This window comes from Theropithecus gelada, chromosome 1, assembly GCF_003255815.1.
Source record: "Theropithecus gelada isolate Dixy chromosome 1, Tgel_1.0, whole genome shotgun sequence".
Taxonomy (NCBI): Eukaryota; Metazoa; Chordata; class Mammalia; order Primates; family Cercopithecidae; genus Theropithecus; species Theropithecus gelada.
The window spans coordinates 36,463,591-36,489,712 of record NC_037668.1 but is presented as its reverse complement, the minus strand read 5'-3'; the positions used below and the strand labels follow the sequence as shown (position 1 = coordinate 36,489,712).

The 26,122-nt window shown below is 40.5% G+C and overlaps 2 protein-coding genes across 23 annotated transcripts in view; both read right to left on the bottom strand.

Annotated features, from left to right (window-relative positions):
- Positions 1-911: 911 nt before the first annotated feature.
- VAMP3 (vesicle associated membrane protein 3) lies at positions 912-24,399 on the bottom strand. Of its 3 annotated transcripts, XM_025367919.1 has the most exons (6): positions 24,384-24,399; positions 11,339-11,432; positions 8,867-8,936; positions 5,046-5,204; positions 4,186-4,237; positions 912-2,749 (listed from the first exon to the last, which is right to left on the bottom strand). In XM_025367919.1, coding segments are annotated over exons 2-6 (303 nt in total). In that variant the 5' UTR covers positions 11,341-11,432; positions 24,384-24,399; the 3' UTR covers positions 912-2,729. The 3 variants fall into 3 exon arrangements, with proteins under 3 accessions (XP_025223704.1, XP_025223696.1, XP_025223689.1); XM_025367911.1 differs by lacking the exon at positions 24,384-24,399 and having other exon boundaries at positions 912-2,901; positions 11,339-11,445; XM_025367904.1 differs by lacking the exons at positions 912-2,749; positions 24,384-24,399 and having other exon boundaries at positions 3,827-4,237; positions 11,339-11,445.
- The window catches only part of CAMTA1 (calmodulin binding transcription activator 1), a 969,422-nt gene continuing 956,325 nt past the window's right edge, over positions 13,026-26,122 (bottom strand). For all 20 annotated transcript variants that reach the window (XM_025367744.1, XM_025367761.1, XM_025367771.1 and 17 more), the window contains one exon: positions 13,026-16,263. In XM_025367744.1, coding sequence (XP_025223529.1) covers positions 16,231-16,263 — 33 coding nt within the window. In that variant the 3' untranslated portion in view covers positions 13,026-16,230. The remainder of the gene's footprint in view (positions 16,264-26,122) is intronic.

The window sequence follows — 26,122 nt, the reverse complement described above, 5'->3', positions numbered from 1 at the left end:
GAGGCAGGCCTCTGGGAAGGCGGATTTTAACCTGAGATGAGAGGCGCCTGCCGCGGATGGGGAAGTAGAGCCTGCACAGCTGAAAGTACCTGCAAAAGACCTTTGGAAAGAAGTAAGTTTGCTGATGAGAAACCGAAACAAACTATCAGGTCTCTTTCTCCCTCAGGGCTTTCTTGCCTGTTTTCATTCATAGCTTAACTCTGGCCTTCAAGCCACATCCTGATGTTGAAAGTCTCAAGGGCACAAGTCTCTCCAGTGTCAACAGCTAGCTATACTTTGGCGAAGTACTTTGCTTGGAGAAGAGAGAGCTGGAGAGTCGGATGAGGTCGGAAAGTTAGAAAGAACCAGATCATGGTGGGACCTGTAACTCGGGAAAGGGACTTGGATTTTTCTATTGTGAACATAAGCAAAAGTCCTCTTCCACCCCTATTATATTGTTTCCTAGGGGTTCTAGAGTCAGAATGGAAATACATTCATGGGGAAAATATCTACATGAACAAAACAGAGCCATGTGTCTGGGGATGTCCCTCACCCATCCAGACTTATCCCAGGGTCCATGTCAACAGCCATCTAGTCTACCACATACACGGTCAGCTTGCACATCCCTTTTGAAAGACCATCTATTTAGGGAACTCCAAAGCCAAATCCTGAATTTTAGTAATTGTGTAAAAGCCAGTTTCCTCATCTATACTAAAAAGCACTTCTCAGAAGGGGAGTGGTTTGCTTCTCTTCACTGGGGTATGGGGAAATGCTGGGTACTAAAAGGTAGAGTACCTAGAGAGGGGCTGGTGAGAAAAGGGGAGAGAGTTTCAGAGCTTCTAAGGGACAGGTATGGGGAGCAGCAAGGAATGGCAGTTTCAGGAGTTGGATCAGGCACAGCTATTCCTCTACAAGAAACACAGGTGCCACAATCATGTTTATAAACACTTTATTTAGGTCACTACAGTGGGTAAGTTCCCAGCTAAGTGCACAGATACAAGCGAGGTATTTCTGGGTTAATGCAGGAGCCAGTGGGTTAAATGGGTCTGAGCTCTGTGGCCAAGGGGCGAGCACCAAGGTTTCAGAGTCACACCCGGCCAGAGATCCTGCGCTGAGGGTGGGCTAGTGTCCTAACACTGCCAGCTGCTTTCTTCTCACAGCTAGCCACACTGCAAGGCGTGTCTTCAAAAGTAAATCATTTCAGCGATGTTAAGGGAATAGATGTTAAAGAAATGGAAGTTGTGTCCTGGTGCGCCTCAGCTGTTGCTGCTTTATAAGTCTTAATAGCATGTGAACAAGTTTTAGAATATTCCAGTAACAATGAGCCACAGAGCAATAAAGTCTGTGTCTTTCTCCCTCAGTGCCTCCTTGCCTGTTTTCTTTCATATCTGAATTCCCATCTTTAAGCTGTGTATCCTGATGTTGAGTCTCATGTATACAAGAAAAGTTTCTCCGATGACAAAGTTTCTTTGACGACAACAGCTACTTCCAGCATTCCCATCAACAGCATTCTCTGCAGTTGATGGTATCAAAGCAAAGGTCTCTGGTTGGCTACTCTCTGTGAAAAGAGTCGTTCACCCCTGACCAATGCCTAATTGCAGGCATAATTTAGAAAATGATTTAGGAAGCAGATGTGACTACAAATAGGAAACAAACTCCAAAAAGTTATCGTTTATCTTCATATTTGGGCCAGATAATGATCAAGTTCACAGGTGGTCTTACTTGAGGCTACAGAATTGTTGCTTGCATAATTATCAGAAACATGTTGGAGTCCACAGCTGATAATCTGCCAACTGCTGGGTAAAACTCTTCTGTCCATAGGAATGAGACGGTCAGAGTCTACCTCAAACCTTCTCTAACCCCCACGCAGAATACTGAATCAGAAGAGGAGCCACACTGGCTACAGCCTTTCAAAAGGAGGAAAGGCCTGTTAAGATGTACAAGTTTCATACACAAGGTAATGATTTTAATTCTGAAGGGGCACCTTGAGTTCCATTTGGCAGGTTTCTGAATTTAACTATCAGGAATACACTTAAGGCCATTTTATCGGCATTTAACTTTTTGGCAAAATAGAAGCTTTGGTCATAGCCATATTTCTATAAAATTTTTTTAAAGGAGGTTATTTCTGATTAAACAACATTTTTAGCAAGTGATACATAATAATAACAACAACGTAAACATCTTCAAATCTAATGCAAGAGCAAAAGCTCTTCACCAGCATCTTAAATACAGCGAGAGTCAGTAGTGCTTACAACAAGTAGAGGGTTCTCTTCTAGGGAATCAGAAAATTATCAAAATAAGGCACAGCCTGTTGTTATCACAGATTTGTGTTAGTCAGTAGTGTTTTTTTCTGGAAGGCACAAGTTGGAATCCGATTACCCAAAGTTTTAAAATGTGGTTCTGAAAATAATGCCGAACGACAAGGGTAACTTACTGGGAGCAATGGCAATTAATTAGTGACAACATTACATCTAGATTATAGCACTCTGGAACTTAAGAAGGCCTCTTCATCAGCCCATACATAAATCTGTAAAGGCACTGTGCAAAATGTGGACGGGGCTGGCCTTACTTCTAATTTGGAGTGCATATTAAAAAACAAAGGCACGTTTCCTAGAAATTCAACTTTAACTAACACACACACAAAAAAACATTTTAGAGATAACAGTAGGTAAGCTTGATAATATAGCAGGTTCTAAGTCAAAAGTCTTGAAGAGGTTTCTTGAACAGCAGTTTTGAGTTCCGCTGGTTCTTCATGAAGAGACAACCCACACTAAGAAGGAGAGACGCAAAAAGGCAGGGGAAACAGCAGGTTAGTCTCTCAGTGCGAATCCCAAGCCAACATCCAATGCTGCGGTCTAAATGTGATCAGAAATTAGACTGGGCTGATTTCCTACTACTGGCTTCTCTCCATTCTACAGAGGGCTAGAGGAAGGAGACTAGAGTCAAAAGGATCCAAGTAATTGTACCTTCCCGCTAAAAGGAAACATCCACTAACATCCATCAATCAATGAAAGAAGTCATGTTTCGGTTCTCATATACTGGGCTACAGATGGCAATGAGTTGTTTGAATATTATATAATAATAGTTGTATGTGTGTGTTTGTGTATACATATATATTATTTATATAGCTATTATTTTTATTATTATATGCTAGGCACCAACGTAAGCAATTTTTATTTTATTATTATTATTTTTTTGAGACAGAGTCTTGCTCTGTTGCCCAGGCTGGAGTGTAGTGGCACAATCTCGGCTCACTGCAAGCTCCGCCTCCTGGGTTCACGCCATTCTCCTGCCTCAGCCTCCCGAGTAGCTGGGACTACAGGCGCCTGCCACCATGCCCGGCTAATTTTTTGTATTTTTAGTAGAGACGGGGTTTCACCATGTTAGCCAGGATGGTTCAATCTCCTGACCTCATGATCCGCCCGCCTTGGCCTCCCAAAGTGCTGGGATTACAGGTGTAAGCCACTACGCCCAGCCAATTTTTATATATTTACCAGATCTGTCCTTTAACAAGCAAACAAGCAGGTACTATTATTATCCCCATTTTACAAATGAGGAAACTGAAACCCAGAGATATTAAATTGTTTGTCCACGGCCATACAGCTGGATGGTGGTGTAACCAGGATGGATCACAGTTACTCCATGCTTTTAACCACTACGTTACATAAAAGTAAATATATGATAAAAATATATTCAGAGAAAAGAAGTGGAAATGAATAAATTTTCCCTAACTTCAAAGGATTAATGTTTATATCAAATATCAAGACTTAAAACTCAAATACCTAAAACATTTATTAAAGAAAACTGAAAACCTTGGAATAAATGAACCTTTTATTTTTTTTGAGAAAAGGTCTCACTGTGTCACCTAGTCTAGAGTGCAGTGGCATGATCATGGCTCACTGCAGCCTCGAATTCCTGGGCTCAAACAATCCTCCTGTCTCAGCCTCCTGAGTAGCTGGGACTTACAGGTGTACACTACCATGCCTGGTTAATTATTAACAATTGTTTGTAAAGATGCTATGTTGCCCAGGCTGGTCTCAAACTCCTGGCCTCCCAAAGCTTTGGGACTACAGGTATGAGTCACCACGCCTAGCCAAAACTAACATTTCGGAGGGAAATTTTAATCTGAGTTCTTGTACACAAAATCAAGGGTCTGTGAACACATGGAGAAGACTTTTCCAATCAGTTTAGAGAAGGGTAACTCACCGATGATGATGATGATGAAGATAACCAGAACAGTAATCCCGATTGCCCACATCTGTAACAAAACATATATCCATATCACATTTCAAATGCAGACATAACGTGCTTGCTGAAGAGTATCATATAATATTCGTCTAGTCACTGAAAGGGAAATTCAGGTGCATACAGTCTGGAAGAATTCATAATTTCTAAAGCCTAAATTAAATGTTCTCAATTAGGGCCTGAAGGTAACTTCCCTGCTTTTTAAAAGATGTTCAAATGATGTGTGGCCTCTAGCTAGGCATTTGTGTGTGTATACAAGTTTTCCACATATGGAAAGGCTGCTCAGCTTGCCCTGTGTCTCAAAGTGTCACTTGTAAACAAGGCAGAGGACAGGATACATCTGGATCTGGTCGCAGCACGCTGACTCGCTGACTGTATAAAATCTGCTTTGGCTCGTGCTCCTGGGCGGGCTGCTTTCTACTCTTCTGTTGGGCACACTGTGGCTTTCTAGCATTTCTTTCCCTTGACCTTGGAACCATTCACAGAACTACACGAAAACTAACCAATTCCAGCCCTCTCCTATGTGTTTGGGGCCCTGCTGGGGTAGAGGGTTGGGAGGGGCTGATGACTGTGAGTGATTTTGGATATTCTTGTTCTACGTGCATCTTCTGAAGATCAGCCACAACACATAGAGGATTCCTAGGGTGAGGCTAGGAAAGGGTATGTAGTCAGTGTTTCAGATTCACAGTGGACCCACATTTCCATGTGGAGGAAGTCAAACCCACCTCCCAGAGTCATGAAAGTCCATTATCTGTAGCCTGTTAATTCTCTGAGAATGGAGAAGGGGGCTTAAATGTAAAGGTGAGTTAAAAGATAATTACCTTGCAATTCTTCCACCAATATTTCCTCTTCAACTTGGCTGCGCTCGTTTCAAATTGAGAAGCGCCTGCCTGCAGTGCATCTGCACGGTCGTCTAACTCAGAGAGCTTCTGGTCTCTTTCCAGAACCTTGTCCACATTAACTCGCATTATGTCCACCACCTAGATGAGTGTGATCACAACAAGTAATGCACAAAGAATGGAGGAATAGGGCCAGGTGTGGTGGCTCACGCCTGTAATCCCAGCACTTTGGGAGGCCGAGACGGGTGGATCACCTGTGGTCAGGAGTTCGAGACCAACCTGGCCAACACGGGGGAAACCCTGTCTCAGTACTAAGAGTATAAGAAAATTAGCCGGGCGTGGTGCTGGGTGCTTGTAATCCCAACTATTCAGGAGGCTGAGGCAAGAGACTCACTTGAACCCAGAGGGTGGAGGTTGCAGTGGGTGAGATTGCGCCATTGCACTTCGACCTGGGCGACAGAGTGAGACTCCGTCTCAAAAAAAATAGAGGCACAGAGACTTCAAAGACAATCTATGGGCACATTGTTCTTTCAGGTCAGCACTTTATTACTTTGAGCCAAACTTTCGCTTTAAAAAAATGAGCTCACTCTTTCATCATCAAAACAATCAGCATATTAAGGATAGAAGGGAATTTCTTTAATATGATAAAGGGCATTTATGGGAAAATCCACAACTAATATCATGCTCAATGGTGAAAGACTTCCCCCCTAAGATCAGGAACGAGACAACGATGCTCACTTTCACACTGCCACTCAATACTGTACTGGAAGTTCTGAACAGAGCAATTAGTCAAGAGAAAGAAAAGGCATCCAAATTGGAAAAAAAGAATAAACCTATCTGTATTTGCAGATGATTCTCTTTATATAAAAAATACCAAAGAATCCACAACAAACTGTTAGAGCTAACAAATTCAGCAAAGTTGCAGGGTACAACAACACATAGAAATCAGTTGTGTTTCTATACACCAGCAACAAATAATCTGAGGTGGAAATTAAGGAAACAATTGTGTTTACAATAGCATCCAACAGAATAAAATACCTAGGAATAAATTTAACCAAAAGGCAAATGACTTGGACAATGAAAACTAGAAAACATTGCTAAGAGAAACTGCTAAGAGACATCATTAAATGGGAAAACATCCTATGTTCACACACTGGAAGACTTAATATTGCTAAGGGGGCAGTACTCCCCAAAGTCACTTCCCAATTTCAAAACTTAATACAAAGCTACAGTAATCAAAACAGTGTGATACTGGCATAAGGACAAACATATAGACTGATGGAACAGAACTGAGAGTCTAGAAATCAACCTAAGCATTTATGGCCAATTGATTTTTGACAAGAGTGCCAAGGCCATCCAACAGTTTTTTCAATAAACAGTGCTGGGCCAACTGAAGAGCCAACATGCAAAAGAATGAAGTTGAATCCCTACCTCACCCTATATACAAAAAATAACTCAAAAGGGATCAATAATCTAAGTGTAAGAGCTAAAGCCATAAAACTCTTAGAAGAAAACATAAGGGTAAATCTTCATTACTTTGGATTTGACTGTGGATTCTTAGATTTGATACTGAAATCAAGAACAACAAAAGGAAAAACAGATACACTGGACTTCATAAAAATTAAAAATTTTTGTGCATCAAAGAACATTATCAGGCCAGGTGCGGTGGCTCATGCCTATATTCCCAGCACTTTGGGAGCCCCAAGCAGGTGGATCACCTGAAGTCAGGAGTTCGAGACCAGCCTGACCAACATGGTGAACCACTGTCTCTACTAAAAATACAAAAAATTAGCTGGGCAAGGTGGTGGGCGCCTGTAATTCCAGCTACTCTGGGGGCTGAGGCAGGAGAATCACTTGAACCTGGGGCTTGGAGGCTGCACTGAGCTGAGACTGCACCACTGCTCTCCAGCCTGGGTGACAGAGCAAGACTCTTGTCTCAAAAAAAAAAAAAAGATAAAAATTAAAAAAGAACATTATGAAGAACGTAAAAGACAAGCCACAGAATGGGAGAAAGTATTTGCAAATCACATGTCTGCTAAAGAAAGATTTAATATCCAGAACACATAAAAAACTCTCACAACTCAAAAACAACCCAATTAAAAAATGGGCAAAGCCTGAACAGACATTTCTTTAAAGACACACAAATGGCCAATAAGCACATGAAAAGATGCTTACCATCACTAATCATTAGAGAAAGGCAAATGAAAACCCAAAGAGCTCAGTAGGATGGTTATAATCAAAATGGAAAACAAGTGTTGGCAAGGATGTGGAGAAACAGGAACTCTTGGACATTGTTGGTGGGAAAACAAAATGGTGTGGCTATTGTAGAAAACAATTTGGCAGTTCCTCGTAAAATTAAACATACAGTTACTATGACCTAGCAATGCTACTCCTAGGTATATATTCAAGATCAATGAAAGCATATGTCTAAACAAAATCTTTCCTGTGAATGTTTATAACAGCATTATTCATAATTGCTGAAAGATGGAAACAACTCAAAGACTCATTAACAAATGAATGGCTCAACAAATTGTGTATACACATACAATGGAATATTACTCAACCATAAAAAGGAACATGGTACAACACGTTACAACTTAAATGAATGCGAAAAACTTTGTGCTAAGTGAAAGAAGGCAGACGCAAAAGGCCACACACTGTATGATTCCTTTTATATGACATATCCAGAACAGGCAAATCCACAGAAAGAGAGAGCTGATTAGAGGTAACAAGGAAATGGGAGGAAGGGGAAATAGTGAATGATTACTAAATGGGTATGAAGTGTTCCAGGGTGATGAAAAAGTTTTGAAAATGGAAAGAGGTAACTACAGTTGCAAAATATTATGAATATACTAAATAACACTCAATTATATACACTTTAAAATGTTTAGTTGTATGTTATGGTAATTTCACCTCAATAAAAAACAACCCTCCTTAAAATTCCTTTGGTTAAAAAAAATTCCAATTTGATTTTGTAAGTCAACAGAAATTTCAGGCAGGACAGAATTACAATGGGTTTCTTACTGGGAAAATCTAAAATTTTTAGAAGTTCACGAACAAAACCATCAGATCAAAACATTACTGTATTATTTCACAACAGTATCTAACATAACTTTAACTGTTTTTTAGGGCAGCTAAATGCAGAAAGACCGAAACATATCTGTTGGACAGTGACAGCTTTTAGGAATGTGGAAATACTAGTCTGAATTTCTCAATCTTTTGCTGTGGTTCTCCACATACAGTGCAGAACAAAAGATGAAGGTCCTCTAGCTCAAGAATTCTACAAATAGAGATTTGCTGGGCTAATGGAGTTTGACAGTATCTACTTTGTGTGAGTCAATGGACAGCCATTAGAGATGAATTCTACAGAGACGCTTGCTCAGGCTGGATAACTAGTAAGTGGACAAAGCATTTTGATAAAAAATCTGATCAGAAGAACTGGTCTTGGCTTGAGCAATCTAAAGACCTAATCCTAACATTGTATTATCCTATTTTATAAAGTGGTTCTTGGGGAATACACTCAGGGAGTGGTGTTCATGTTTTAAGCATATGATTTTTTTATTTTTCCTGAGCTAAATGTTATGAGCAGGTATGTGATTCTACCACAGGAAAACAAGCATGAAACCTAGAAAGTCTGACTTTTGCTTAGATCTTCCAGCACAGCAGAGAGCAAAGTTTTGTTACAATTATGATACAGTCAGAATTTGCTTTACATTCACACTTTCATGATACTTTTTCTAAACAGATTTCCAGAGTGCTCATACTTGTTTAAAATTCATATTTCCAACATTTCAGAGCAATACCTCATCTACTTGATTTTGTGTCTGCTGAAGTCTTCGATTACTGCCAGGGGCAGCAGTTGGACCTGTAGACCTGGAACATGTAAAGGCAGGAGCATGAGTAAATTACGATTCCAAATACATTTTCTTTTTTTTTTTTTTTTTTTTTTTTTTTTTTTTTTTTTTTTTTTTTGAGACGGAGTCTTGCTCTGTGCCCCAGGCTGGAGTGCAGTGGCGCGATCTCGGCTCACTGCAAGCTCCGCCCCCCCGGGTTCACGCCATTCTCCTGCCTCAGCCTCCCAAGTAGCTGGGACTACAGGCGCCCACCACCTCGCCCGGCTAATTTTCTTGTATTTTTAGTAGAGACGGGGTTTCACCGTGTTAGCCAGGATGGTCTCGATCTCCTGACCTCGTGATCCGCCCGTCTCGGCCTCCCAAAGTGCTGGGATTACAGGCTTGAGCCACCGCGCCCGGCCCCAAATACATTTTCTTAAGTATAAAGATGTTACTCCGGGACTCTCACTGTTAACAATTTCTTACATTAGAACTAAAGCAGAAAAAGAAATTCTTCCTGAAGCAATGAACAAAAGTTTTAATTACATTTCTTCTAATTTCTCTATAATTTCCAAGACTGTCCCACCTACTAAAGGGACAAACGTGAAGGTTTAATAGGACCTACTTTGTATCCCTGAAGTATCTGATCCCACAACAGGTAAACTCTACCGTCCTTTTTTTGAAACTTGTTCTAAGGCACACATCTGCTTGAACGTACTCAGTACTCTCCTGATCTTTTCATTGTGGCAGGAACTGTTTTCATAGTTATAAACAGTTATAGAATGCCCTTTTTCCAATATAGAAAAATAGATTAATTTACAGAAACAGAGTCAGGAACACTGGGATGCAGGGAGCGGTTGGTGTGAGTGGAAAGGTGTGTTGAAGCAATGCTTCCTCTTTTAGGAAGGTACTCTTTTTTTTTTTTTTCCCTCTTTTGAGAGACGGAGTTTCCCTCCTGTTGCCCAGGCTGGAGTGCAATGGTGTGATCTCTGCTCACTGCAACCTCCGCTTCCTGGGTTCAAGCAATTCTCTTGCCTCAGTCTCCCAAGTAGCTGGGATTACAGGCATGCACCACCACGCCCGGCTAATTTTGTATTTTTAGTAGAGACGGGGTTTCACCATGTTGGTCAAGCTGGTCTTGAACTCCTGACCTCAGGTGATCCGTCTGCCTCGGCCTCCCAAAGTGCTGGGATTACAGGCATGAGCCAGCGCGCCCGCCCCGGTAAGGTACTCATCTTTTAAAATCTTCATCAAAGGCTTTATTTCTCCCCATGCAGATCCTTCTTAACCACTCTGACTCTGAAGTCATTATTGGCTCCATTACTTGGAAAGTATCACTTTGGTTTTTCAGGTATAAAGTCCTGCCTCCTCGAATAGATTACAGGTTCCTGGGTCTTCTTACTCTCTTCTCTGTATCCTAGATAGCACCTAGCATATACCTTAGTATACAACAGTCTGATGGACTGTTTGAACAGTCACTTTACATCTGTCATGTGTCAATGACCAGGGCTACAACAGATCTCATCGCCGTCCTCACAGAGTTTAGTGTCTGGTAGATAAGTAAGGACCATGCCGTGGTGCTAGACTCTTTTCATGCATTTTCTCCTTCAACTCTCACACCTCTCTGAGGGGAATATTACTCCCATTTTACAGATGAGTAAAGTGAGGTTTAAAAAGTCAACACAGCTGGCTGCTGTACAGCTTGTTTTTAGATCAGGTCCTGTGTACCTGGGATCTAGATCTTAACCACTGTGATCTATTGACACAGCAGCCTCAGCAGGAACATTCGAGGGGGGGGGTCCCCAACTCCTGGAAGAAACCCGGGGCTTCCTCCGACGGTGAGCAATGAACAGAATGGAGGTGGAAGAGAGGGTCCTTGTGATTCTTAACCATGAGCATTCTCTGAGCGTTACCACTGGAAGCACCGGTTTGCAAGGGCCACAAGAGCGCTTTCGCTTAAGAGAGCGAAGGCCCACGGTTAAGTGATCTTTCCAGTGCAGATGCCCCTAGCCAGGCAAGGAGCTCTTGGGCCCACAGGGGCTCAGCACAGGGCCGAGGTCCTTTCTTTTGCAACTTCCGGGGCCCAGCGCAGAACTGGGCCGAGAGCCGGCCCTCCCGAACCAGGGCAGTCGTCCCCGTTCCTCTCCGGGACCTCGGGGACTAGAACGGGACGGGCGAGGAGCGGGGTGCGGGCGGGCAACTCACTTCCTCCGGGAAGCGCCTCGCCGCCCCGCCCTCGCCCCTTCCGCGTCCGCCCCATGGCAGCGGAACCCGCCCGGCCCGCGCCCCAAGGGCCACCGCCCACCCCCAGGCCTCGGGATCCCCGCGCAGCCCCGGCCTGCGTCCGAGCGGCGGCCGGCGGCAACTGGGCGGTACGGCGATCCCAGCGCGAGCTGCCGCCTGCGGGGCCCGAAGCCGCCCGCGTCGCGCAGCATCACTCACATTTTGGTAGCGGCGGCGGCGGCGGCGGCGAGCGAGGGTCAGCAGAGCGGCGAAGTAGGGACCGGAGGCCAAGGAGATGGGCGGAACGGCGCGGCTCCGGGCAAAGACGTCACTAGGCAGGGCCGGCGGGAGTGGGCGGGGCGCAGAGGGGGCGCGCCGGAAGTGGGCGGGGGCGTCGTGGCGGGCGCGTCTAGGGCGGGGTCAGAGCGAGATGTCCCCTCCCTGGACTAGGTCACTTGGGAACTTGAGGGCCACAGGGGTCCCAGGGCGGTCCGGGCTCTGAAACGCAGAGTGCAGGTCAATACAGCTTCCTCTCCGCACCACGGCCCGCGCTGGCGCTTGGGGACGTGGTCTGCAAACGTGGTGCATTAGGCACTGGCTGGGGACTGTGTGGATAAGTGAGGGTGGGCGCAACTCATGTTATTCTGGGCTCGGGACCATTTCTCTCTAACAGTATTAGAGACAGATGATTGGCTTCTGCTGAATGTTCCAGATTAACCTAGTGATCCTGAGGGCACCATGTTTCTCTGAGAAAGTAGTTGAAATAGGAAGTCCATTTCAGGTATTTGTCACATGGGGTTGGGTTAGGTTCCCGCTCCTCATGTTTTCCGCGGTAACACAAATATTTGTCCCTGCAGATCATATTATAATCTGCTTACGAGAGCCTTGGCATCAAGACTGTAGTTCCTTCATTTCTGTATTTTTAGGCCCTAACACAGAATAGGTCCTCAGGTTTTGGTCGAAGGGAGGGAAGCACAAATCTGAACGCAGTGAGTTACCTTGTATATATTTGTCACTGAAATATTCCTACCAACACAGTTACCGACATCAAAAAATAAAACACTATAGGTGTTTGGTCATTGGTGGGTCTCTTAAATGAGAAGTGAAAAATACAGTACTTAAATACTATGCTGTTTTTTCCAACTCTAAATAGAATACTTCGAAATGGGAAACATTCGTATATATTCGAATAAACGACACTGTCACAAAGGCGGTGGGATTTGAGCTGGGTACTAGCAGAAAAGAACTTTCCAGTAAGGGTTGGACAAACACCATGAACAAAGACAGCAGTGAAAACGGACGCAATGTGCACAGACCACCTACAGGGTGCAGGTTGGGTACAAGTGAAAAGAAGACTGAATAAAGAGGGTAAACAAGAAAAATGTCATTTGATTGTAGTGGGCCCTGGAAACCATTGACTCACGGACTTGGGAGATCCGTGCTGCACACTTTCTCTGGCAGTAGCGGCCAGATGGATTAGATGGAAGAGGGAGCACTAGGGAGATAAGGAGAGGATCTGCAGTGAAAGGGAATGGAGCAGCGATGACACAATACTCAGAAAGGAGGACGTTCGTCATCGCTGGAAAATGCCTTTTAGAAGACTTCAGAGGATTGTAACTGAAAAGGTGAATTAAATTAGTGTCTATCTTTCAAATAACTGCACTGCCTTACACAAATGATTGATATGCTGAGAGGCGCCTGGAAAGATAGGCGAAAAGCTCTCTGAATGGTGGCTGGAAGACATTTTTTCTTTCATGGACCTAGCTGAAACAATGTAACATTCAATGTCAAAACATTACATCTGGATCAGAAGGAAATACTTGACATTATTACATACGTTTTGAAACACGTGTCCATCACCTTAGATCTCACTACCCAGTCACATTAAAGCAAAACACACACGTAGTATGGGGAAATTTTCTTCATTTTTAATTTACAGCAGAAAGAATATAAAGCATTCAGAAAACATTTTCCATATTTTAAGGGCAATTCAAAACATTTTGCATGGTTTCCAGCAGCTGAGTTCTTCAACAGATCCATTGATTCAATGATGCTTTACATGCACAATTACAAAAATAAAACTTACAAAAAAGAAGACATCTAGACTAGTTTTACATGCAAGTCTCAGGGACCCCCCATTGGGCGCCAACTACTGTGTGGAACTGCCATAAGCGACCGTGCAGCCAGAGAGGGGTTCGTGTTAATTGTCTTTATTTCGTTCACACAGTACAGCTGATTTCGAATGGGTAACAAGAATAGCAATTAAATCTTCAGGAGATAGAATAAGATTAGCTATTACTTTTATAATGAAATCCTACTCCTGGCACTTGGGAATTCAGATTATCCAAGAAAGCTGCGCTTACCTATCATCTTATATTCGAAATTAAGAGTCATAACCAAGAAAAAGCGGTCAGAAATGCTTCGTTTCAGTGGAAGTGCCTTTTTGCCTCACCTAGGATTCACAGTTGTACTGGTAGGTTACACCGGTAGGCTTCAAACCTACTTCCTATCCCCTCCATGAGAACCCTCTTAATTCTATGGAACTCTCTATCATCTGTCATTTTCTAACGTATTCAGCTAATAATGTAACATGTGAAACATTTAAAAAAAAAATGTGAGGGTTAAAGCAAATCCACTGAGGTCATTACTCTGGTCAAAGATCAGTTATTTGTACCATAATATATGGAATAAAGATATCTAAATTCAGTATTACTAGAGGATATTCTGAAAGAGCTGGCTTTCACGTTCTATTCTCGTTTATGAATGCAGTTGTGTTTGTAAATTACTCACTGTCCTCCTATAGGTCAAACTGTGTAAAATAATAGGTATCTGGGGGACTGCAACAGCTGCAACATAACCCACACATTTAAAAACAAAATTGAGTCAGGTCAGTTTACAAATGTACAGGTGGCTACTAGTTGTGGGGCTGTCACTGTTGTCAAAGCCGATCACAAGCAGAAAGACATATACTGTACAGTAATTCGAGGTTGGCAGTGAAAGGAAGTAATTAAAAAACAAGTACAATTATAGAAAAGGCACCAAGAGCACTGACCCCAGTTTTTACCACAATCTTTTTGTATCTACCTTCCTTCCAAAGACACCAGTTTAAAAGCTTATTTGTGAATATTTTTAGGCTTCACAACAAGCCTTGAGTTTTAACTCACAGTTGGCAGCCAGAACCAAGAAAAAACATCTCAGCTTTACACCAACTGATCCTCAAACGTAACCTGGGAATTTTAAACTGGCATCAGCAAATGCAAACTTTATCCTCTCAATTTAACATTAATAGTTTAATTGTTAAAAGCATCAGATTTCTTTGGCTCCTCATTATGTGGAAATAGTAATATACCATGCCATCTCTAAAAGACCAGTCTGCATCTTTTTCCTTTTTAGTTATTTTTTTGTGTGCAATTTTATTACATTTTCTGATTTCCAGCAGGAGATATGGAAACGTGACGTTTTTCTACTTTTCACACTATTTCTTTTGTCAGGTTTTTAAATCATTCTAAGTGTTCTTTGTTGGAGTGAGTGGATGGTGTTAAGCTACATACTGATTCATCTTATGATTATCTGTTTTGCAAAAGTAACTTAATTTTCTTAAGCAGTATTAGCATTCACATTACTTGGCACCATTGGCAAAAAAAATTTAAATAAAGTAAACTAAACTCCTGGTAGCCAAAATTAAATGTAAACATATCCTTTTTTTAAGTAATGTTACTCTGCCTTTTTTCCTAAGTCTAAATACAGTAGCTCTTTTTTTTTTTTTTTGCAGTTTAGTCATGCTTTAGCAAAATGTTCTTCTAAAGAACATTTAAAATAAAGTACTCTTATAGTGAAATAAAGTTTTTTTGTTTCATTTTACAGACCATAGCCACTAATGCTTTGCTTTTGTTCATTTCTTTTTTCTTGATTTCATGCACATATCTCTTTGTTTTAATATATACAATATATACAAACAGTACATCCACATTTTTCTCGCTCATTCAGACAAAACTATACAAATAATTTTATCTTGCCATGTTATTGACCTTTGTGAATAAAATATTTAGCAATTAATATAATCCCTTTCAAATATTTTCTCACTTTTCATTTCTACCTTCTATATATACACAGAAACTGCTCAGTTTGGATGAGATATAGCCAAAAACATGGAATTTACTGGCCAGAACGCAGCACCACGCTGATCGTTTAGGTGGCAAATGTCCAGGCAAGGTTCATGATTCCTTAGAATTACTACAGCTTCCAAGGTTACTAAAAAAGGCTACATGCTTTATCAATTCTTAAGTAATTCTCATTGCACATGAAAGTAAGGCAAAAAAATTAAAGTGCTGAACATGAAAAAGGGGACAAGATGATTACTACCCTCGCAGGTTCTTGGAAGGTGGTGGGGACAAGAAAATAATTTAAACTCTGTGAGCTGCTTCTCATTATTTCCCATGCATTACCCGTTTACCACACACCTGCCCCTCTGCAAATTTCCACAAGACATTAAAAACCTGCAGATTTCAAAAGTTGCATTAAGTGTGCTGTAGAGATTAAAACAAACAAACAAACAAACAAAAATAAACAGTGAAGGAAATGAGAACACACGGACCCAATAAAGATTTTTGTATGATCTAAGCCCTCCACTGAGAATCAATCCCAAAGATTCAGCTTCTTGGAAATAACCGGCAGGTGCAGGAACAGCATTCTTTTTTGTTGCTAGTATAGCCCCACCTTTTCTTATCTATATTTTTGGTATAAATATTTGTACAGTTCCACACGATGTTTGAATACAGCCCTATATGAGAAGGAAATGGCTTCTTCCTGAGAAGAGGAAGCCTCTTTCAATTCCTCCTGGTGTCTTGATTTCCCGTGATCCAACAGAAGATTGAGTTCCAAGATGTCTTGCTGATCAAATTAAAAGTTGTCCATGAAAGTGCAAATGCAATGACCAAAACATTCCTGTTAAAATCCTGCAGCTGATCTCCCCAAAACTGCAGAGGGATTTTGTGTGTGTGTGTGTACGTGTGTGTGTGTGCGTGTGTGTTGTTGCATGTCTCTGCTAAAAACAGAAATGAAAACAGTCTGAAAAGCAATGTCACATTGCTAAGGGATGCTGCTGTATGTCTTCAAGTTCCTTGGCCTTTTTCAATTCTTTCACTCTGGAAGAGAAACAAAACAAAACAGCAGGCGATAACTCTATAGTGAATTGCGACCAAATAAAGAAAAGGGGTATTACCACACCCTCTGAACTGAAGAGCCAAGACTAAAACCCTTTTTGAGGATTGATGGCAAAAGAAACTCCTGTGAAATTGTTGGAGAAAATATTCAAAGAAAAGATGTGACCCTTCTTAAGGTGAAAAAAATCATTCTAAAGCTTTGCTCTACATCAAGTGCTCTAATACAGCAAAATCAAAGTCTAATGTATTAAATCAAGTGTGACAATCACATGTTTATCTTAATAAAAATTTATTCAAATAACTTTCTTTTTAGTCTGGTGGACCACCATTAATGTCCTATCACTCCATGTGATGTAAATTAGGAAAACTGTACATGCATTTATTTAGCTTTTTTTTTTTTTCTTTTTTTTGAGACAGTCTTGCCCTGTCGCCCAGGCTGGAGTGCAGCGGCGCCATCTCGGCTCACTGCAACCTCCGCCTCCCGGGTTCATGTCATTCTCCTGCCTCAACCTCTCGAGTAGCTGGGGACTACAGGCGCCGTGCCTGGCTAATTTTCTGTATTTTCTATATTTAGCCACCATGCCTGGCTAATTTTCTGTATTTTTTGGTAGAGATGGGGTTTCACCGTGTTCGCCAGGATGGTCTCGATATCCTGACCTTGTGATCCGCCCACCTCGGCCTCCCAAAGTGCTGGGATTACAGGCGTGAGCCACCGCGCCCGGCCTATTTAGCTTTTAATATATCTAAGGATTAAGCTACTATTGCTTTGTTCATAGACTCAAGATTGTTAGCTTTCTTGAACCTAATCATACATCTGTACAACTCTACTCCTTCACGCAGGTTTTTGGAGGCTTTGATTTTTATAATTCCTTACTTTCCTCCCATTCCACATTATAACTTAAAAAGACATTCAGGTTCCTCTTCCCAGTGATCCCAGATGGATAGCCATAGGGTGCGATACTGATAAGGTACTTTGTTCTATTCATCAAACATACTGTAGTAAACAAATTTAAGTAACGTTGTTATAGACTGAGCCATGGAAAGTTCACATCAGCAAATTACTTATTAATTATCACTGCCGATCTGTAATTTTTAATATAAAAATCAGTCTTAGTTTTTTTGGATATGGCTACCTGATGCAGATGGGGTGCTGGGGAAGCAGCTGTCTGCTGTAAGAGTATTTCTCTATACTGACAATTACGAACCTGCCTTAATAGCAGAATGATCAAATGGAAGGCAATGCATGTGGTGTAAGTCACAGTTTGTGGTACTGCATACCATATAATAACATTTGTTTCCCAAAAATGGGTGTGAGAGGCTAATTTTAGCCAAATGGGAGCAACAGCTTCTTAGGACACCCATACTCTTCTGCAACAGCATGACCAGGAAAAGATGGATTTGTCGTGGTGCTATACAGAGGGCCATAATCTCAAATATAGTTTTCTGATTCCCTAAGAGTCTCTCCTATTATCTTAAGTTATACCAGTAAAGTAAAACTTTTTTTTTTTTTTTTTTGAGACAGGGTCTAACTCTGTTGCCCAGGCTGAAGTGCAGTGGTGCGATCTCGGCTCACTGCAACTTCTGCCTCCTGGGTTCAAGTGATTCTCCTGCCTCAGCCTCCCGAGTAGCTGGGATTACAGCCATGCACCACCACGCTCAGCTAATTTTTGTATTTTTAGCAGAGATGTTCTGCCATGTTGGCCACGCTGGTCTTGAACTCCTGAGTTCAAGTGATCTGCCCACCTCAGCCTCCCAAAGTGCTTGAATTACAGGCATGAGCCACCAGGCCCGGCCTCAAGTAAAACTTGATAATAGGCAGAAAGAAAATATTGTGAAAAAACCAGTGATCAGTTATTGCTATACTGTATAGGTTGAGAGTCTGGAATGGCACATATGCTATAACAGCAGTTTAAGAAAACATTTATATTTACCACTTCCAAGCAGAATCATTTCTGAGTATTCTGCAAAGTTGATATAATCTCTTCACAGAGAAGATGCTCTCTTTTAGAAGAGAAGCTTTATGATGTTATCAGTAATACTAAAAAGAATTATAATATTTGAAAACTTGCTTATTTGTCTGATTTACTTACTACATATACCAAGCCCTAGCTTGGTCCTAGCGTGATGTTTACAAATTGACAGTGACAGACAGTCTATCTCTGAAACCGCTGAATCTTTTTTTGTTAACAGGTACAGTTAGAATACATTGCTATGTTCATGAGTAGATCCAAATATCACTTAGTTTGAAATTTTTTAATTAAATATACCATGGATTAATTTGGGTCATATTACAGTATAGAATTGTACATCACTAGAGGTCCCTAATTTTGGACATGCATACTTGATAAATAAATGGCTTTTTAAAAATTGAAACATGCTATAGTCTGTTCAATTTTTAAACATGCAGTATCTATACTAACATCCCTTTGGCTGGAAATGCAAGGCATGCACTGATGCCAACTTTGCTTCTGGACATGCAATATCGGTACTTGTGCAGACCTATCTGCTGAATTTCCGCAGCCTGTGCATGCTACTTCAAATGCTACGTTTTCTTTCTGCACTACCACAGAACTCATTCACAAATATGCGACAGTGACTCCATCACTGATGAGATGTTTAGAATTTGAGGTATCCTGAACTCAAAATCTGATAGCATAAACACAAAGATGTTATACATTCACAATTTTTCTAGAATGAACAGGGATGCTTTAGAAATATTAAGTTCATCATTGAGATGAAATAAAAAGGAAAGTGAATTATAAACCAGAACTGTTTTATGTGGTTTCATACCAAAGAATCTATAATCAGCTGGTCAGGGTAGGTATACCCTAAAACATTTTTCTTTTAGTTAAAATGGTCACATTTGTTTTTGCAGTTTTTTCAGTTTCTTTCAGAACTAATTAAAAAGTTGTTTTCATAAGGTTTTAAAGTTGTCATGTAAATACTCTGCTATGAAATTAGTGATGGCCTCACAGACCACTAAGTTAAGGAGAGGTGCATGTCCACGTACAATATCTACATAAGAAAAATAAGAACACTGCAATTTTCAGATATATTTTCCAGGCTTTCACGACTCCTGAGTTAAAGTGGAGAATTTAGTTCTTAGCTTCATGATAAAGTTATCATAGTATGCTAGCATTATACATGACATCAAAATGACTTAAATGGCACAAACATTTTTTTTACAGAAAGTCGTTCAAGGAGGAATTAGAAAAAAAGAAAGGGAAAAAATGAAAGAGAACACGTATTAAATTCCAATAACTATACAGGTTACGTAATATCTGTTACTTTATGTAGTCCTCACAACACTGCCATTAGCTCCAATTTGTAAATGCAGAACCTGAGATTTATAGGAATTAAGCAATCTGCCCCAATTCACACAGTTAATAAATGGCAGAACAGGGAATTGAGCCCAGGTTTGTCTGACTTCCAAACCTATAGTTTCAACATTCCACTGCCTCCAAAAATATCTCCCAGGGGCCGGGCGCGGTGGCTCAAGCCTGTAATCCCAGCACTTTGGGAAGCCGAGACGGGCGAATCACAAGGTCAGGAGATCGAGACCATCCTGGCTAACCCGGTGAAACCCCGTCTCTACTAAAAAATACAAAAAACTAGCCGGGTGAAGTGGCGGGCGCCTGTAGTCCCAGCTACTCGGGAGGCTGAGGCAGGAGAATGGCCTAAACCCAGGAGGCGGAGCTTGTAGTGAGCTGCGAGACTCCGTCTCAAAAAAAAAAAAAAAAAAAATCTCCCAGGATAACAGAGAAATTTTTTAGAAATCGTATTTTATTGTTTTTTTCCAAAAGATTTTATAAGAAACATGCATTTGGAAAATTTCCATGGTATGATATGAAATTAACAACAATTACATTTTCTCAATTCTAAGGTGTCATCTTTTATAAGACACTATATTGATTTTATTAATAAAAAATCTTCTTGATGGGGGAAGACCCTCACGTAAAATGTACTTATTGATTTTAAAACAGAATTATTTAGAATCCTAAAACATGTGAAAAGAACATGTTTAAGAATCAAGGGAGATTTTTAGCCTCATTGTCCAATTTACAATTTATAGACCTTATTGATGTTAACTTACTTCTGAAAGTTAACATGAAATTCGGAGACTTACTATCTGCCCTAGTGAAATCATAAATGAAGTTTTATGTTACTTGAGGGTAGATTATTAGGATGAGACAGTGGTGCTTAATTTTTGTTTTGTTTTAAATCAAATGTCAACTTGATAAAATAATGTTTGAATGTTACATTGCCTCCAAAGAAACAGAAAACAATTACATCACCAAAGTGATTTAGAATGACATATACTAGAATTTTAAAACAAATTTTAAGAAATATATGTTTCAAATCAGAGTGTTTCAAATGGTTAAATTTAAGATCACCTTGTTATTAGTTAAGGACATGAATGATTATTTAGGCAGATGTTAATTAAAAATAAATCTTTACCAATGAGAAGGATACAAAATAGAAGTTTAACCATTATTATCTCTGGGTGATTCTCCTTGGTTATTTGTATTTCCAGAATTCACTACAATTAGTATGTGCTGCTTTTGTAATAATAATTATTCCTGCTCGTTAGCTTTTATGTTCTTCACTGATTTACAGACAAGGTTGCACAGGCTTGAATGCAGTGGAACAGTCATAGCTCACTGTGGCCTGGAATTTCTCGGCTCAAGCAATCTTTAGCCTTAGCCTCCTGAGTAGCTAGGACTCCAGGCACACATCACCACACCTGGCTAATTTTTAATTTTTTTTTTTTTTTTCTAGACAGAGGATCTAAATATATTGCCCAAGCTGGTCTCGAACTCCTGGCCTCAAGCAATTCTCCTGCCTCAGCCCCAAAAAGTACTGAGATTATAGGCATGAGTTGCTTGTTAGTCTTAAAAAAAAAAAGAAAAAAAAAAGTGAATTAGATGGTTTTCTATCCGTCTGTTACTAATCTGTCTTACAAATGCTGTGATCACATTATGCAAAAACAACTACAAAATTCAGTGGAAGGAAAAAAAATTCAATTTTGTAGACTGAAGCCAAAATCAATGGACTGAACTGGTTTCATTAACATTACCTATGTTGTAAGCAAATTTTTCGGTATACAAACTTGGTAAATATAGACAAGAATTTTTGAAATTGGAATTCGACTTGAAAATCCAGGACCTGTGGTCACCATATCTATAGGACTTGGAACACAGGTGCACGATAAACTTTTGTTATGTTACACAAACTTAGCTAAGGGTTACTGAGTGCTCAGTTCTCTTAAGAAATTACAACTGTTAGACTCATTCAGGGCTAAGAAAGAACTGAATCTAAAAATGTCCAGGTTATCTAAAAAAAAATTATAATTGCACTTACTTCTAAATTCCCTTACACAGAAGACAGGCAAAGCAGTATTCCCTGAACTCATACAGGCAATGCAGGACAGAAGCTACAGTTCCCACAGCGCCAGTGCTGCCCTCAGGAAAGCTGCACGGCCACATTTCTGACTCCTATCAGTAACTTGCAAAGTAGAACTCTTATTGGCTCTGACTTAAGTAATTAGAATAGTAAGACTGACCTGTGACCATTCAGCTATTAACATTAAAGACAATCCCAGTATTTCCCCAAGCATTCTAGGCTGAGAATAACCACCACTCTGGGATACCATTGTAGTCTCAATTCCCCCTCCCCAAAAAGTTGCATCGTAATGTACTGAAGTGATGTCGTAAGCAACAGCACTGAAAGCCAGCAAAAGCCCACAGGGTTTACTTCCATCAGACGTCCAATGATCATTTATGAATCAATGAAGTAGGCCTGCTTCAGAAACTTGTAGCAAACAATGGCTCCATGGGTAAAGCGTAAGGCAAAGCTGCTTCATTACATCTACTCAGTGATGCTCAGCCAGAGAAATGTCTCATGAGTCAGTGGAGTTCAGCGGGAATATTCTCGCAATGCTGGACGTCAAAAATAGACAGGGCAGCGGATGCGGCTTTCTGATTATTACCTGTTGCTTTCAGAGCTGCAATAGCTTGTGGGGAATTTAGGAAAAGAGAGATCTTGCCATTTTCCAGAAATCTCATTTGGATTGCAAAACAAAAAAGACAGAGAGGCCCAATAAGAATGACACAGAGCATGTTGTCTGCAATTTAACACACACCACTGTGTTCCAAAAATATTCATTTCCTAAAAGAGGCAAGTGAGACAAAATTACTTTGGAGATTTAAAATACATCCATGATGACACATCCCACGTTCACGTCTTACTTCTCATGAACACATCAGGCCACTTAGAAACTCTGCCTCATGCCAAATTGAGCTACAGAAGTGTGAGAACACATTTGTTGAGCCTAGAGTACTGTTTACTTCTCAGTACACTTCCCGGCATTGTTAGAGAACTGTCCCTTGGATAAAAGTGTACATAACACAGCCAAAAGTGCAAGCGTAATTTTCAGAACTTCGTAATGACCTAATGCAGCTATGACCCGGGGCTGCTCTCAGAAGCGCACAGCAGAGCTGCTCTGTTGAGACCACTACTTACCAGCTTCTGGCAAAGTGTTTGGAAACCCGCTTCTCAAATAAAAAGAAAATACGTTGTTTAAAAATGTATGAGTAAAAAGTGTTATTTCTTCTTCTTCCAATTAAGGTCTTATTCCAGTAAAATAACTGCACCTGCCTTTACTGAACACAGGTGACTAGGCCAGCAGTTTATAAGAAATAGGTTATTTAAATACTAGCATTCCCACTGCTTTTAATAACACCTGTAGTGATTGTTAGAGTTTATAAAGCCTTCTCATAGGAATAGTGTCTCGTATCGGGAAAGGAGGAATTTGTCTGGAAATTGCTTTTCAGAGAGTGGTGTCTCTCATCTATGAGAACACTTTCTACTGCCCATGAAAAATAAATGTCTTAGAGAAGTGGAAAGTCATTTGCTGTCTAGAAAAAGAGGCATTTTAGTTTTTATTTTTTAGGTCAAGCAAATCTCAATACCTTGAGGATAAATCTGTTATGTAACTGAACTATCTGCTAACTTACGAGGTATCTTGGTTTTTCTCTATGCAACTGAATAATATCCTGTTAGATATATTCAAAATCCAACTGAAAGTATCTTTTCAGCATATGTACTTTAAAAGTTTCTTAAACCTTAAAAATCCTTCAGTCATTTGCTGAGAAATCGCTTTTGTTGATTTAAATAATCTCTTTGTGTAGGACAAAAGTTCTCTCCTAAACACAGCTATTGTGTCCAAGGCAAAAACAAAAACAAAAACGAAAACAAAAAACCCTGATGACAGTATAGAGAGTTTGTTAATTTCGCTTTAAGTTACTGGATAAATTAAGAGGTAGCCCTGAAGGAAACGGGGGATAAAAATGAGCTGTACTCAGTGAAAAATATTTGGTGCTTTTCCTTAGCCTTCCCCGAGCAAAGACAAAACATTTCAAGACACAAGTGGTATTTTCTGATTGCTCTGCTGCTGGAATTCGTCTGTCGTGTCTTAATGCTGCCTTTTTAGATCTCCCCCTGCTCCACTGACATAGGAGTTTGGGTCAGTTTTAGTGTTTTACAAATACTGTCCCCTAAAATTTAATTCTGTAAGTTTTCAAATATTATTTTTCTTTTCTTTTCTGAGACAGGGTCTCACTCTGTTGCCCAGGCTGGAGTGCAGTGGCATGATCATGACACACTGTCGACCTCCTGGGCTCAAGCAATCCTCCCACCTCAGCCTCCAGTAGCTGGGAAAATATTACTTTTCAGTGTATAAACCATGTCTTAAATATGGAATACTTTATGAATTAGCAAAATAAGTATCTTCTTTAACATAATTTCTTTTTTTTTTTTTTTTTTTTTTTGAGACGGAGTCTCACTGTGTCGCCCAGGCTGGAGTGCAGTGGCCGGATCTCAGCTCACTGCAAGCTCCGCCTCCCGGGTTTTTACGCCATTCTCCTGCCTCAGCCTCCCGAGTAGCCGGGACTACAGGCGCCCGCCACCTCGCCCGGCTAGTTTTTCGTATTTTTTAGTAGAGACGGGGTTTCACCGTGTTAGCCAGGATGGTCTCGAACTCCTGACCTCGTGATCCGCCCGTCTCGGCCTCCCAAAGTGCTGGGATTACAGGCTTGAGCCACCGCGCCCGGCCATAATTTCAAGGACTATAAATCTTCCTCAGAGAATGCTCTGCCTCCCAAGAGTAATTTCAATTTGGGGATTGTTAGAGGGAGTGCCATTGTGACTTCTCTGATGGAAGAATGAGGGAGAGAAGATCTTATTGGTCATCACACAAAGCCATATATACGCTATTCCTCGGTTCAGAGAGTTAGCTAAATATCACCAGGATAGAAGGAACCTTCTCAGCCCCTATCTCTCAAACTTGCGTAGATGTTGTGAGCCATAAGGGGTGTCATGAGATTCCAACTTTCCATGCATGAGTAGGAGTTTTAGGAGTTCACAACAGAATGCAGCAGGCATTAAATAAATTGAGGTTGGGATTCTGATTTGCACTGAAAAGCACCTTCTGAAAATGTTTCTTAAAAACGGTCATTAACATAACAGAAACTAACAAGCTTCAAAAACGCATAAGCAACCACCTCCCGTAAAAATGTTGTCCTTGCAGCAGGTGATACTGATTGCATGTAACATGCATGATACCACAACTTGTAGTTAAACTGAACACTAGGGCATGCATCTATTCTCTTGGAGGTTTTTTAAAATGGAAAGAAATATTATCTGTATATACGCAGAGGGTGAGAGGGAATAGAGGGAGAAATGGAGATTTTTGTCCTCTTTTTTTCTTACATTTCAAAAACAAACATCTCTAGATCTATCACAAGGGACCCGAAATATTTTAATTGGGAACAATTCCCTAAGTCTAAAGAGGATTAATTAGTTAAGTTTATATAAGAGTATAGCTGCTTTTTTTTTCCTCAAAAAAAACCAAATTGTTCCTTCAGCAATTATTTATAGTTTTAAATAGATGAGCCTTTAAATTTTTAAAATTTTAAGGCTTTTAAGGCTTTTCTTTTGTTTTTCTTTTGAGACAGAGTCTTGCTCTGTCGCTCAGGCTGGAGTGCAATGGCACAATCTTGGCTCACTGCAACCTCTGCCTCCCAGGTTCAACAGATTCTCCTGCGCACGCCACCACGCCCAGCTAATTTTTGTATTTTTAGTAGAGACGTGGTTTACCATGTTGGCCAGGCTGGTCTCAAACTCCTGACCTCAAGTGGTCTGGCTGCCTCGGCCTCCCAAAGTGTTGGGATTACAGGCATGAGCCACCACAGCCGGCCCTTTTAAGGCTTTTAAATCTAGGGTTAAGGTCATTATTACAAAGGACTTATAAAAACTAAATTATTCTATCATCAAGTTGGCACACTACAACCTGTGGGCCAAAATCCAGTCCAGTATCTATTTGTATATATAAAGTTTTATTAGAACACAGTCATAGCCATTCATTTATGTGTTGTCTGTGGCTGCTTTCCTGCTACATTAAAAGAACTGAGTAGTTGCGACAGACTGTACAGCCCACAAAGCTTAAGGTATTTACTATCTGGCCTTTCAGAAAAACATCTGCCAACTCCTGGGTTAAAATATAATAAATAAAGATTAGCATCAACATAAGTCTAGTTAGATGGGAAATCATATGTCCAGAAACATTAGCAGTTAAAACTGCTACGAGATTTTTTGAACTATGACCTTTTCTCAGAAATCTTAAAGATGACTAAATAAAGTATTAGTGTAAGGTTAAGGAGAGGGGGCACTGAATATAGTCGAGTTGATAGAATTCCCATGTTATAATTTCAACTCACTTTTTCTCTTAAGATTATATATAAGAAACAAGTGAATTTAGATTAATTAGATTTTGATAAATTCT